The 15000-nt window shown below is 50.5% G+C and overlaps 2 protein-coding genes across 2 annotated transcripts in view; both read left to right on the plus strand.

Moving 5' to 3' along the window:
* LOC138978998 (uncharacterized) overlaps positions 1-15000 on the plus strand; it is a 32286-nt gene that overhangs the window by 5541 nt on the left and 11745 nt on the right. The window lies entirely within an intron of this gene.
* The window catches only part of LOC138979087 (uncharacterized), a 6138-nt gene continuing 4151 nt past the window's right edge, over positions 13014-15000 (plus strand). Inside the window, exon 1 of the mRNA XM_070351899.1 lies at positions 13014-13044. Coding sequence (XP_070208000.1) covers positions 13014-13044 — 31 coding nt within the window. The remainder of the gene's footprint in view (positions 13045-15000) is intronic.

The raw sequence follows: 15000 nt of genomic DNA on the forward strand, positions 1-15000 counted from the left end.
CGACCACCGCGAAGGTTCATCAAAAGGGATCCATTCCAGCACAGCAATCAGTCGTATTTCTTTCTCTTTTTTCCTTTTCTTAATTCTATTGTTTTTTAATTAAAAAATCCTTTACCTTTATTATTGGTTTTTTTTATGTTTGGCGAGACGCTGTAATGTGCCCTCTCAATGAGTGAAAAACATAAAATTATATGGACAGACTTGGTGGCTCTTATTGTCACTGTACTGTACATGAGACTGGAACAAACAAAGAGCATGAACACCAACAACTGATTGTTTACTTGTACTGCATTGTTACAGAGTTGTGTCACACACCTCCCCACCCCCCCCCCCGTACTGCATTGTCACAAACTAGGGTCGCACCCGCCCACATGTACGACATTGTTACATAGTTGCGCCACACCCACCCACAACTGCCCTATTGTACAACATTATCACAAAGTTGTGTCACAATCTGCACTGCATAGTTACAGAGTTGTGTCACACAACCCCCCCCCCCCCCCAACTGTACTGCATTGTTACAGATTTGTGTCACACACCCCCACCTGTACTGTATTGTAACACAAGTTGTGTCACACACCCTCCACCTGTACTGTATTGTAACACAAGTTGTGTCACACACCCTCCACCTGTACTGTATTGTCACACAAGTTGTGTCACACACCCTCCACCTGTACTGTATTGTCACACAAGTTGTGTCACACACCCTCCACCTGTACTGTATTGTAACACAAGTTGTGTCACACACCCTCCACCTGTACTGTATTGTAACACAAGTTGTGTCACACACCCTCCACCTGTACTGTATTGTCACACAAGTTGTGTCACACACCCTCCACCTGTACTGTATTGTAACACAAGTTGTGTCACACACCTCCACCTGTACTGTATTGTAACACAAGTTGTGTCACACACCCCCACCTGTACTGTATTGTCACAAGGTTGTGTCACACACCCCCACCTGTACTGTATTGTCACAAGGTTGTGTCACACACCCCCACCTGTACTGTATTGTCACAAGGTTGTGTCACACACCCCCACCTGTACTGCATTGTAACACAAGTTGTGTCACACCCCCCCACCTGTACTGTATTGTCACAAGGTTGTGTCACACACCTCCACCTGTACTGTATTGTAACACAAGTTGTGTCACACACCCCCACCTGTACTGTATTGTAACACAAGTTGTGTCACACACCCCCACCTGTACTGTATTGTCACAAGGTTGTGTCACACACCCCCACCTGTACTGTATTGTCACAAGGTTGTGTCACACACCCCCACCTGTACTGCATTGTCACAAGGTTGTGTCACACACCCCCACCTGTACTGTATTGTAACACAAGTTGTGTCACACACCCCCACCTGTACTGCATTGTCACAAGGTTGTGTCACACACCCCCACCTGTACTGTATTGTAACACAAGTTGTGTCACACACCCCCACCTGTACTGTATTGTCACAAGGTTGTGTCACACACCCCCACCTGTACTGTATTGTCACAAGGTTGTGTCACACACCCCCACCTGTACTGCATTGTCACAAGGTTGTGTCACACACCCCCACCTGTACTGTATTGTCACAAGGTTGTGTCACACACCCCCACCTGTACTGTATTGTCACAAGGTTGTGTCACACACCCCCACCTGTACTGTATTGTAACACAAGTTGTGTCACACACCCCCACCTGTACTGTATTGTCACAAGGTTGTGTCACACACCCCCACCTGTACTGTATTGTAACACAAGTTGTGTCACACACCCCCACCTGTACTGTATTGTCACAAGGTTGTGTCACACACCCCCACCTGTACTGCATTGTAACACAAGTTGTGTCACACACCCCCACCTGTACTGCATTGTCACAAGGTTGTGTCACACACCCCCACCTGTACTGTATTGTAACACAAGTTGTGTCACACACCCCCACCTGTACTGTATTGTCACAAGGTTGTGTCACACACCCCCACCTGTACTGTATTGTCACAAGGTTGTGTCACACACCCCCACCTGTACTGCATTGTCACAAGGTTGTGTCACACACCCCCACCTGTACTGTATTGTCACAAGGTTGTGTCACACACCCCCACCTGTACTGTATTGTCACAAGGTTGTGTCACACACCCCCACCTGTACTGTATTGTCACAAGGTTGTGTCACACACCCCCACCTGTACTGCATTGTAACACAAGTTGTGTCACACACCCCCACCTGTACTGTATTGTCACAAGGTTGTGTCACACACCCCCACCTGTACTGTATTGTAACACAAGTTGTGTCACACACCCCCACCTGTACTGTATTGTCACAAGGTTGTGTCACACACCCCCACCTGTACTGCATTGTAACACAAGTTGTGTCACACACCCCCACCTGTACTGTATTGTCACAAGGTTGTGTCACACACCCCCACCTGTACTGCATTGTCACAAGGTTGTGTCACACACCCCCACCTGTACTGTATTGTAACACAAGTTGTGTCACACACCCCCACCTGTACTGTATTGTCACAAGGTTGTGTCACACACCCCCACCTGTACTGTATTGTCACAAGGTTGTGTCACACACCCCCACCTGTACTGTATTGTCACAAGGTTGTGTCACACACCCCCACCTGTACTGTATTGTCACAAGGTTGTGTCACACACCCCCACCTGTACTGTATTGTAACACAAGTTGTGTCACACACCCCCACCTGTACTGTATTGTCACAAGGTTGTGTCACACACCCCCACCTGTACTGTATTGTCACAAGGTTGTGTCACACACCCCCACCTGTACTGTATTGTAACACAAGTTGTGTCACACACCCCCACCTGTACTGTATTGTCACAAGGTTGTGTCACACACCCCCACCTGTACTGTATTGTCACAAGGTTGTGTCACACACCCCCACCTGTACTGTATTGTCACAAGGTTGTGTCACACACCCCCACCTGTTCTGTATTGTCACAAGGTTGTGTCACACACCCCCACCTGTACTGTATTGTAACACAAGTTGTGTCACACACCCCCACCTGTACTGTATTGTCACAAGGTTGTGTCACACACCCCCACCTGTACTGTATTGTAACACAAGTTGTGTCACACACCCCCACCTGTACTGTATTGTCACAAGGTTGTGTCACACACCCCCACCTGTACTGTATTGTCACAAGGTTGTGTCACACACCCCCACCTGTACTGTATTGTAACACAAGTTGTGTCACACACCCCCACCTGTACTGTATTGTCACAAGGTTGTGTCACACACCCCCACCTGTACTGTATTGTCACAAGGTTGTGTCACACACCCCCACCTGTACTGCATTGTCACAAGGTTGTGTCACACACCCCCACCTGTACTGTATTGTCACAAGGTTGTGTCACACACCCCCACCTGTACTGTATTGTCACAAGGTTGTGTCACACCCCCCCACCTGTACTGTATTGTCACAAGGTTGTGTCACACACCCCCACCTGTACTGCATTGTAACACAAGTTGTGTCACACACCCCCACCTGTACTGTATTGTAACACAAGTTGTGTCACACACCCCCACCTGTACTGTATTGTCACAAGGTTGTGTCACACACCCCCACCTGTACTGCATTGTCACAAGGTTGTGTCACACACCCCCACCTGTACTGTATTGTAACACAAGTTGTGTCACACACCCCCACCTGTACTGCATTGTCACAAGGTTGTGTCACACACCCCCACCTGTACTGCATTGTAACACAAGTTGTGTCACACACCCCCACCTGTACTGCATTGTCACAAGGTTGTGTCACACACCCCCACCTGTACTGTATTGTCACAAGGTTGTGTCACACACCCCCACCTGTACTGCATTGTAACACAAGTTGTGTCACACACCCCCACCTGTACTGTATTGTCACAAGGTTGTGTCACACACCCCCACCTGTACTGCATTGTAACACAAGTTGTGTCACACACCCCCACCTGTACTGTATTGTCACAAGGTTGTGTCACACACCCCCACCTGTACTGCATTGTCACAAGGTTGTGTCACACACCCCCACCTGTACTGCATTGTAACACAAGTTGTGTCACACACCCCCACCTGTACTGTATTGTCACAAGGTTGTGTCACACACCCCCACCTGTACTGTATTGTAACACAAGTTGTGTCACACACCCCCACCTGTACTGCATTGTCACAAGGTTGTGTCACACACCCCCACCTGTACTGTATTGTAACACAAGTTGTGTCACACACCCCCACCTGTACTGCATTGTCACAAGGTTGTGTCACACACCCCCACCTGTACTGCATTGTAACACAAGTTGTGTCACACACCCCCACCTGTACTGTATTGTCACAAGGTTGTGTCACACACCCCCACCTGTACTGTATTGTCACACAAGTTGTGTCACACACCCTCCACCTGTACTGTATTGTAACACAAGTTGTGTCACACACCTCCACCTGTACTGTATTGTAACACAAGTTGTGTCACACACCCTCCACCTGTACTGTATTGTAACACAAGTTGTGTCACACACCCCCACCTGTACTGTATTGTCACAAGGTTGTGTCACACACCCCCACCTGTACTGCATTGTCACAAGGTTGTGTCACACACCCCCACCTGTACTGTATTGTAACACAAGTTGTGTCACACACCCCCACCTGTACTGCATTGTCACAAGGTTGTGTCACACACCCCCACCTGTACTGTATTGTAACACAAGTTGTGTCACACACCCCCACCTGTACTGTATTGTCACAAGGTTGTGTCACACACCCCCACCTGTACTGTATTGTCACAAGGTTGTGTCACACACCCCCACCTGTACTGCATTGTCACAAGGTTGTGTCACACACCCCCACCTGTACTGTATTGTCACAAGGTTGTGTCACACACCCCCACCTGTACTGTATTGTCACAAGGTTGTGTCACACACCCCCACCTGTACTGTATTGTAACACAAGTTGTGTCACACACCCCCACCTGTACTGTATTGTCACAAGGTTGTGTCACACACCCCCACCTGTACTGTATTGTAACACAAGTTGTGTCACACACCCCCACCTGTACTGTATTGTCACAAGGTTGTGTCACACACCCCCACCTGTACTGCATTGTAACACAAGTTGTGTCACACACCCCCACCTGTACTGCATTGTCACAAGGTTTTGTCACACACCCCCACCTGTACTGTATTGTAACACAAGTTGTGTCACACACCCCCACCTGTACTGTATTGTCACAAGGTTGTGTCACACACCCCCACCTGTACTGTATTGTCACAAGGTTGTGTCACACACCCCCACCTGTACTGCATTGTCACAAGGTTGTGTCACACACCCCCACCTGTACTGTATTGTCACAAGGTTGTGTCACACACCCCCACCTGTACTGTATTGTCACAAGGTTGTGTCACACACCCCCACCTGTACTGTATTGTCACAAGGTTGTGTCACACACCCCCACCTGTACTGCATTGTAACACAAGTTGTGTCACACACCCCCACCTGTACTGTATTGTCACAAGGTTGTGTCACACACCCCCACCTGTACTGTATTGTAACACAAGTTGTGTCACACACCCCCACCTGTACTGTATTGTCACAAGGTTGTGTCACACACCCCCACCTGTACTGCATTGTAACACAAGTTGTGTCACACACCCCCACCTGTACTGTATTGTCACAAGGTTGTGTCACACACCCCCACCTGTACTGCATTGTCACAAGGTTGTGTCACACACCCCCACCTGTACTGTATTGTAACACAAGTTGTGTCACACACCCCCACCTGTACTGTATTGTCACAAGGTTGTGTCACACACCCCCACCTGTACTGTATTGTCACAAGGTTGTGTCACACACCCCCACCTGTACTGTATTGTCACAAGGTTGTGTCACACACCCCCACCTGTACTGTATTGTCACAAGGTTGTGTCACACACCCCCACCTGTACTGTATTGTCACAAGGTTGTGTCACACACCCCCACCTGTACTGTATTGTAACACAAGTTGTGTCACACACCCCCACCTGTACTGTATTGTCACAAGGTTGTGTCACACACCCCCACCTGTACTGTATTGTCACAAGGTTGTGTCACACACCCCCACCGGTACTGTATTGTAACACAAGTTGTGTCACACACCCCCACCTGTACTGTATTGTCACAAGGTTGTGTCACACACCCCCACCTGTACTGTATTGTCACAAGGTTGTGTCACACACCCCCACCTGTACTGTATTGTCACAAGGTTGTGTCACACACCCCCACCTGTACTGTATTGTCACAAGGTTGTGTCACACACCCCCACCTGTACTGTATTGTAACACAAGTTGTGTCACACACCCCCACCTGTACTGTATTGTCACAAGGTTGTGTCACACACCCCCACCTGTACTGTATTGTAACACAAGTTGTGTCACACACCCCCACCTGTACTGTATTGTCACAAGGTTGTGTCACACACCCCCACCTGTACTGCATTGTAACACAAGTTGTGTCACACACCCCCACCTGTACTGTATTGTCACAAGGTTGTGTCACACACCCCCACCTGTACTGTATTGTAACACAAGTTGTGTCACACACCCCCACCTGTACTGTATTGTCACAAGGTTGTGTCACACACCCCCACCTGTACTGCATTGTCACAAGGTTGTGTCACACACCCCCACCTGTACTGTATTGTAACACAAGTTGTGTCACACACCCCCACCTGTACTGCATTGTCACAAGGTTGTGTCACACACCCCCACCTGTACTGTATTGTCACAAGGTTGTGTCACACACCCCCACCTGTACTGTATTGTAACACAAGTTGTGTCACACACCCCCACCTGTACTGTATTGTCACAAGGTTGTGTCACACACCCCCACCTGTACTGTATTGTAACACAAGTTGTGTCACACACCCCCACCTGTACTGTATTGTCACAAGGTTGTGTCACACACCCCCACCTGTACTGCATTGTAACACAAGTTGTGTCACACACCCCCACCTGTACTGTATTGTCACAAGGTTGTGTCACACACCCCCACCTGTACTGTATTGTAACACAAGTTGTGTCACACACCCCCACCTGTACTGTATTGTCACAAGGTTGTGTCACACACCCCCACCTGTACTGCATTGTCACAAGGTTGTGTCACACACCCCCACCTGTACTGTATTGTAACACAAGTTGTGTCACACACCCCCACCTGTACTGCATTGTCACAAGGTTGTGTCACACACCCCCACCTGTACTGCATTGTAACACAAGTTGTGTCACACACCCCCACCTGTACTGCATTGTCACAAGGTTGTGTCACACACCCCCACCTGTACTGTATTGTCACAAGGTTGTGTCACACACCCCCACCTGTACTGCATTGTAACACAAGTTGTGTCACACACCCCCACCTGTACTGTATTGTCACAAGGTTGTGTCACACACCCCCACCTGTACTGCATTGTAACACAAGTTGTGTCACACACCCCCACCTGTACTGTATTGTCACAAGGTTGTGTCACACACCCCCACCTGTACTGCATTGTCACAAGGTTGTGTCACACACCCCCACCTGTACTGCATTGTAACACAAGTTGTGTCACACACCCCCACCTGTACTGTATTGTCACAAGGTTGTGTCACACACCCCCACCTGTACTGTATTGTAACACAAGTTGTGTCACACACCCCCACCTGTACTGCATTGTCACAAGGTTGTGTCACACACCCCCACCTGTACTGTATTGTAACACAAGTTGTGTCACACACCCCCACCTGTACTGTATTGTAACACAAGTTGTGTCACACACCCCCACCTGTACTGTATTGTAACACAAGGTTGTGTCACACACCCCCACCTGTACTGTATTGTAACACAAGTTGTGTCACACACCCCCACCTGTACTGTATTGTCACAAGGTTGTGTCACACACCCCCACCTGTACTGTATTGTAACACAAGTTGTGTCACACACCCCCACCTGTACTGCATTGTCACAAGGTTGTGTCACACACCCCCACCCCCCTGTACTGTATTGTTTCAGAGTTGTGTCACACCCTCCACCCCCCCTGTACTGCATTGTTATAGAGTTGTATTCTCCCCCCCCCCCCCTCACCTGTACTGCATTGTTATAGAGTTGTATTCTCCCCCCCCTCACCTGTACTGCATTGTTACAGATTTGTGTCACACCCCCCCTCCCCTACCTGTACTGCATTGACACAAAGTTGTCTCACCCCCCCCACCCCCCTGTACTGTATTGTTTCAGAGTTGTGTCACACCCTCCACCCCCCCTGTACTGCATTGTTATAGAGTTGTATTCTCCCCCCCCCCCCCACCTGTACTGCATTGTTACAGATTTGTGTCACACACCCCCACCTGTACTGTATTGTCACAAGGTTGTGTCACACACCCCCACCTGTACTGTATTGTAACACAAGTTGTGTCACACACCCCCACCTGTACTGTATTGTCACAAGGTTGTGTCACACACCCCCACCTGTACTGTATTGTCACAAGGTTGTGTCACACACCCCCACCTGTACTGCATTGTAACACAAGTTGTGTCACACACCCCCACCTGTACTGCATTGTCACAAGGTTGTGTCACACACCCCCACCTGTACTGTATTGTCACAAGGTTGTGTCACACACCCCCACCTGTACTGTATTGTCACAAGGTTGTGTCACACACCCCCACCTGTACTGTATTGTAACACAAGGTTGTGTCACACACCCCCACCTGTACTGTATTGTAACACAAGTTGTGTCACACACCCCCACCTGTACTGTATTGTCACAAGGTTGTGTCACACACCCCCACCTGTACTGTATTGTCACAAGGTTGTGTCACACACCCCCACCTGTACTGTATTGTCACAAGGTTGTGTCACACACCCCCACCTGTACTGCATTGTCACAAGGTTGTGTCACACACCCCCACCTGTACTGTATTGTCACAAGGTTGTGTCACACACCCCCACCTGTACTGTATTGTAACACAAGTTGTGTCACACACCCCCACCTGTACTGTATTGTAACACAAGTTGTGTCACACACCCCCACCTGTACTGCATTGTCACAAGGTTGTGTCACACACCCCCACCCCCCTGTACTGCATTGTTACAGAGTTGTATTCTCCCCCCCCCCCTCACCTGTACTGCATTGTTACAGAGTTGTGTAACACCCCCACCCCCCACCTGTACTGCAATGTTACAGAGTTGTGTCACCCCCCCCCCACCTGTACTGCAATGTTACAGAGTTGTGTCACACCCCCCCCCCCCACCTGTACTGCAATGTTACAGAGTTGTGTCACCCCACGTCCCCCACCTGTACTGCATTGTCACAAAGTTGTGTAACACCCGCCCACCTGTACTGCATTGTCAAAAGGTTGTGTCACACCTTCCCCCCACTCCTCCTGTACTGGGTGGCCGAGTGGTAACGCACTTGCGCTCGGAAGCGAGAGGTTGCGTGTTCAGGCCTGGGTCAGGCCGCAATTTTCTCCCCCCTTTCCTAACCTAGGTGGTGGGTTCAAGTGCTAGTCTTTCGGATGAGACGAAAAACCGAGGTCCCTTCGTGTACACTACATTGGGGTATGCACGTTAAAAATCCCACGATTGACAAAAGGGTCTTTCCTGGCAAAATTGTATAGGCATAGATAAAAATGTCCACCAAATACTCGTGTGACTTGGAATAAAGTGTAAAAAAATTCCATCTCACACGGCATTAAGTCTCAGGGCATGGAAACATGAATACACGCATGCAGGAAAAAAAAAATGGGGAGAAAGCAGCCCGAATTTCTGTGAGGTTACCCTCATGGACTATATAAAATCTTATCCTTATTGTCACAAAGTTGAGTCACACCCGCCCACCTGTTCTGGTATTGTCACAAAGTTCTGTCCAACCCACACCCCCCTCCCCCCCCCCCCCCACGTGTACTGCATTGACACAAAGTTGTGTCGCACCAACCTACCTGTTCTGCATTGTTACAAAGTTATGTCACACACCCCACGTGTACTGCATTGACACAAAGTTGTGTCGCACCAAACTACCTGTTCTGCATTGTCACAAAGTTGTGTCACACACCCCACGTGTACTGCATTGTTACAAAGTTATGTCACACCCACCCGCCTGTACCTCATTGTTACAGAAATGTGACCCTCCCCCCCACACCTGTATTGCATTCTTACAGAGTTGTGTCACACGCCCCCCCCCTCCTCACCTGTACTGCATTGTTACAAAATTGTGTCACACCCAACCCCCCCTTTACTGCATTGTTACAGAGTTGTGTCACACACCCCCCTCCACCTGTTCTGCATTGTTACAACGTTGTGTCACACAACACCCCCCCCCCCCCCGCCCCCCACCTGTACTGCATTGTTACAAAGTTGTGTCACACACACACCCCCACCTGTACTGCATTGTCAAAAAGTTGTGTCACACCCGCGCACCTGTAGTGCATTGTCAAAAAGTTGTGTTACACCCCCCCCCCCCTCCACCTGTACTGCATTGTCACAAAGTTGTGTCGGTCTCACCCGTCCACCAGGACTGCATTGTCACAAAGTTGTGTCACACCTACCTACCTGTACTACCGGCACGGTTGGCCTAGTGGTAAGGCGTCCGCCCCGTGATCGAGAGGTCGTGAGTTCGAACCCCGGCCGGGTCATACCTAAGACTTTAAAATTGGCATTCTAGTGGCTGCTCCGCCTGGCGTCTGGTATTATTGGGCTAGGACTGGTTGGTCCGGTGTCAGAATAATGTGACTGGGTGAGACATGAAGCCTGTGCTTGTGTTTGGCGCATGTTATATGTCAAAGCAGCACCGCCCTGATACGGCCCTTCGTTGTCGGCTGGGCGTTAAGCAAACAAACAAACAAAACACACCTGTACTGCATTGTCACAAAGTTGTGTAACACCCGCCCACCTTTACTGCATTGTCACAAAGTTGTGTCACCCTCCCCCCCCTGTACTGCATTGTTACAGAGTTGGGTCACACCTCCCCCCCACACACACACACCACACACAACTGTACTGCATTGTCACAAAGTTGTTATATGAAGTCTTATATCGCGCGCGTATCTCCAGACTCGGACTCAAGGCGCAGGGATCTATTTGTTGTGTCACCCCCCCCCCCCCTTTTCACATGTACTGCATTGTCACAAAATTCTGTCACACCCACCCACCTGCACCGCATTGTCACTAAGTTGTGTCGCACCCGCCCACCTGTACTACATTGTCACAAATTTGTGTCACACCCACCCGCCTGTACTGCATTGCCACAGAGTTGTGTCACACCCACACACCCACACCTGTACTGCATTGTTACAGAGTTGTGTCACATCCCCCCCCCCCACCTGTACCGCATTGTTACAAAGTTGTGTCACCCCCCCCCCCCCATGTACCGCATTGTTACAAAGTTGTGTCACCCCCCCACCTTTACTGCATTGTTACAACGTTGTGTCACCCCCCCACCCCCAACCCCCCCGCCCCCACCTGTCCTGCATTGTCACAAAGTTGTGTCACCCCCCCCCCCCCGACCTGTACTGCAATGTTATTGAGTTGTGTCACACACCCCCCCACCTGTACTGCAATGTTATTGAGTTGTATCACCCCCCCCCCCCCACCTGTACTGCAATGTTATTGAGTTGTGTCACCCCCCCCACCTGTACTGCAATGTTATTGAGTTGTATCACCCCCCCCCCCCACCTGTACTGCAATGTTATTGAGTTGTGTCACACACACCCCCCCACACCTGTACTGCATTAACACAAAGTTGTGTCACACCCCCACACCCCCACACCTGAACTGCAATGTTACAGAGTTGTGTCATCCACCCCCCCCCCCCCCCACCAGTACTGCAATGTTACAGAGTTGTGTCACCTCCCTTCCCCACCTGTACTGCATTGTCACAAAGTTGTGTAACACCCGCCCACCTGTACTGCATTGTCACAAAGTTGTGTAACACCCGCCCACCTGTACTGCATTGTCACAAAGTTGTGTAACACCCGCCCACCTGTACTGCATTGTCACAAAGTTGTGTCACACCCGCCCACCTGTACTGCATTGTCACAAAGTTGTGTAACACCCGCCCACCTGTACTGCATTGTCACAAAGTTGTGTCACACCCGCCCACCTGTACTGCATTGTCACAAAGTTGTGTCTCACCTTCCCCCCTCTCCACCTGTACTCAATTGTCACAAAGTTGTGTCACACACCCCCTGGACCGGCACGGTTGGCCTAGTGGTAAGGCGTCCGCCCCGTGATCGGGAGGTCGTGGGTTCGAACCCCGGCCGGGTCATACCTAAGACTTTAAAATTGGCAATCTAGTGGCTGCTCCGCCTGGCGTCTGGCATTATGGGGTTAGTGCTAGGACTGGTTGGTCCGGTGTCAGAATAATGTGACTGGGTGAGACATGAAGCCTGTGCTGCGACTTCTGTCTTGTGTGTGGCGCACGTTATATGTCAAAGCAGCACCGCCCTGATATGGCCCTTCGTGGTCGGTTGGGCGTTAAGCAAACAAACAAACAAACAAACACACCCCCTCCCCCCCTTCACCTGTGTCGCACCCGCCTACCTGTTCTGCATTGTCACAAAATTGTTTCACACCCAACCCCCCTGTACTGCATTGTTACAGGGTTGTGTCACACACACCCCCCCCCCCCCTGTCCACCTGTACTGCATTGTTACAACTTTGTGTCACACACACACCCACCTGTCCTGTATTGTCAAAACGTTGTGTCACACCCACGCACCTGTAGTGCATTGTCAAAAAATTGTGTCACACCCCCCCCCCTCCACCTGTACTGCATTGTCACAAAGTTGTGTCTCACCCGTCCACCTGGACTGCATTGTCACAAAGTTTTGTCACACCCACCTACCTGTACTACCGGAAGGGTTGGCCTAGTGGTAAGGCGTCCGCCCCGTGATTGGGAGGTCGTGAGTTCGAACCCCATCCGGGTCATACCTAAGACTTTAAAATTGGCGTCTGGCATTATGGGGTTAGTGCTAGGACTGGTTGGTCCGGTGTCAGAATAATGTGACTGGGTGAGACATGAAGCCTGTGCTGCTACTTCTGTTTTGTGGTTGGCGCACGTTATATGTCAAAGCAGCACCGCCCTGATACGGCCCTTCGTTGTCGGCTGGGCGTTAATCAAACAAACAAACAAAACCCACCTGTACTGCATTGTTGTGTCACCCCCCCCCCCCCCGCACACACACACACACACACCTGAACCGCATTGTCACAAAGTTGTGTCACCCCCCCCCCTTCACCTGTACTGCATTGTCACAAAATTCTGTCACACCCACCCACCTGTACCTGTACTACATTGTCACAAATGTGTGTCACACCCCCCCACCTGTACTGCATTGTTACAGAGTTGGGTCACACCCACCCACCTGTACCGCATTGTTACAGAGTTGTGTCACACACACCCCCCCCCCACACCTGTACTGCATTGTTACAAAGTTGTGTCACCCCCCCCTGGACTGCATTGTTACAAAGTTGTTTCACACCCCCCCCCCCCCACCTGTACTGCATTGTTATAACTTTGTGTTATCCCCCCCACCCACCCACCCCCCTCCCCCCCACACCTGTACTGCATTGTTACAAAGTTGTGTCACACCCACCCGCCTGTACTACATTGTCACAGAGTTGTGTCACACCCCCCCCCCCACACCTGTACTGCATTGTTACAAAGTTGTGTCACCCCCCCCCCTGGACTGCATTGTTACAAAGTTGTTTCACACCCCCCCCCCCACCTGTACTGCATTGTTATAACTTTGTGTTATCCCCCCCACCCACCCCCCTCCCCCCCCCACACCTGTACTGCATTGTTACAAAGTTGTGTCACACCCACCCGCCTGTACTGCATTGTTACAGAGTTGTGTCACACCCACCCACCTGTACTGCATTGTTACAGAGTTGTGTCACACCCCCACACCTGTACTGCATTGTTACAAAGTGTCACCCCCCCCCCCCCCCTGGACTGCATTGTTACAAAGTTGTTTCACACCCCCCCCCCCCCCCCTGTACTGCATTGTTACAACTTTGTGTTATCCACCCACCCACCCACCTCCCCTCCCCGGCCCCACCTGTCCTGCATTGTCACAAAGTTGTGTCACCACACCCCCTCTCTCCCCACACACACCTGTACTGCAATGTTACAGAGTTGTGTCACCCCCCTTCCCCCACCTGTACTGCTTTGTCAAAAAGTTGTGTCACACCCCCCTACCTGTACTGCTTTGTCAAAAAGTTGTGTCACACCCCCCCCACCTGTACTGCATTGTCACAAAGTTGTGTCACACACCCCCCCCCCCCCCACCGGTACTGCATTGACAAAAAGTTGTGTCACACCCCCCCCCCCCCCACCTGTACTGCATTGTCACAAAGTTGTGTCACACCCCCCCTCCCCCCCTCCACTTGTGACGCACCCGCCTACCTGTTCTGCATTGTCATAAAGTTGTGTCACACCCGCCCACCTGTACTGCACTGTCAAAAAGTTGTGTCACACACCCCCCCCCCCCCCCACCTGTACTGCATTGTCACAAAGTTGTGTCACACCCGCCCACCTGTACTACATTGTCAAAAAGGTTGTGTCACACCCCCCCCCCCCCACACCTGTTCTGCATTGTCACAAAGTTGTGTAACACCCGCCCACCTGTACTGCATTGTCAAAAAGTTGTATCACACACACACACACACACACCTGTACTGCATTGTCACAAAGATGTGTCACACCCCCCCCTCCCCTCCCCCCCTCCGTGCTCCACCTGTGTCGCACCCGCCTACCTGTTCTGCATTGTCACAAAGTTGTGTCACACCCACCCGCCTGTATATACTGCATTATTACAGAGTTGTGTCCCCCCCCCACCTGTACAGCATTGTTACAGAGTTGTGTCACACACCCCCACACACACCTGTACTGCATTCTTACAGAGTTGCATCACATCCTTCCCCCCCACCTGTACTGCATTGTTACAAAGTTGTGTCACATCTCCCCCTCCCACATGTACTGCATTGTTAGAGTTGTGTCACA

Source organism: Littorina saxatilis, linkage group LG10 (genome assembly GCF_037325665.1).
Source record: "Littorina saxatilis isolate snail1 linkage group LG10, US_GU_Lsax_2.0, whole genome shotgun sequence".
Classification (NCBI taxonomy): domain Eukaryota; kingdom Metazoa; phylum Mollusca; class Gastropoda; order Littorinimorpha; family Littorinidae; genus Littorina; species Littorina saxatilis.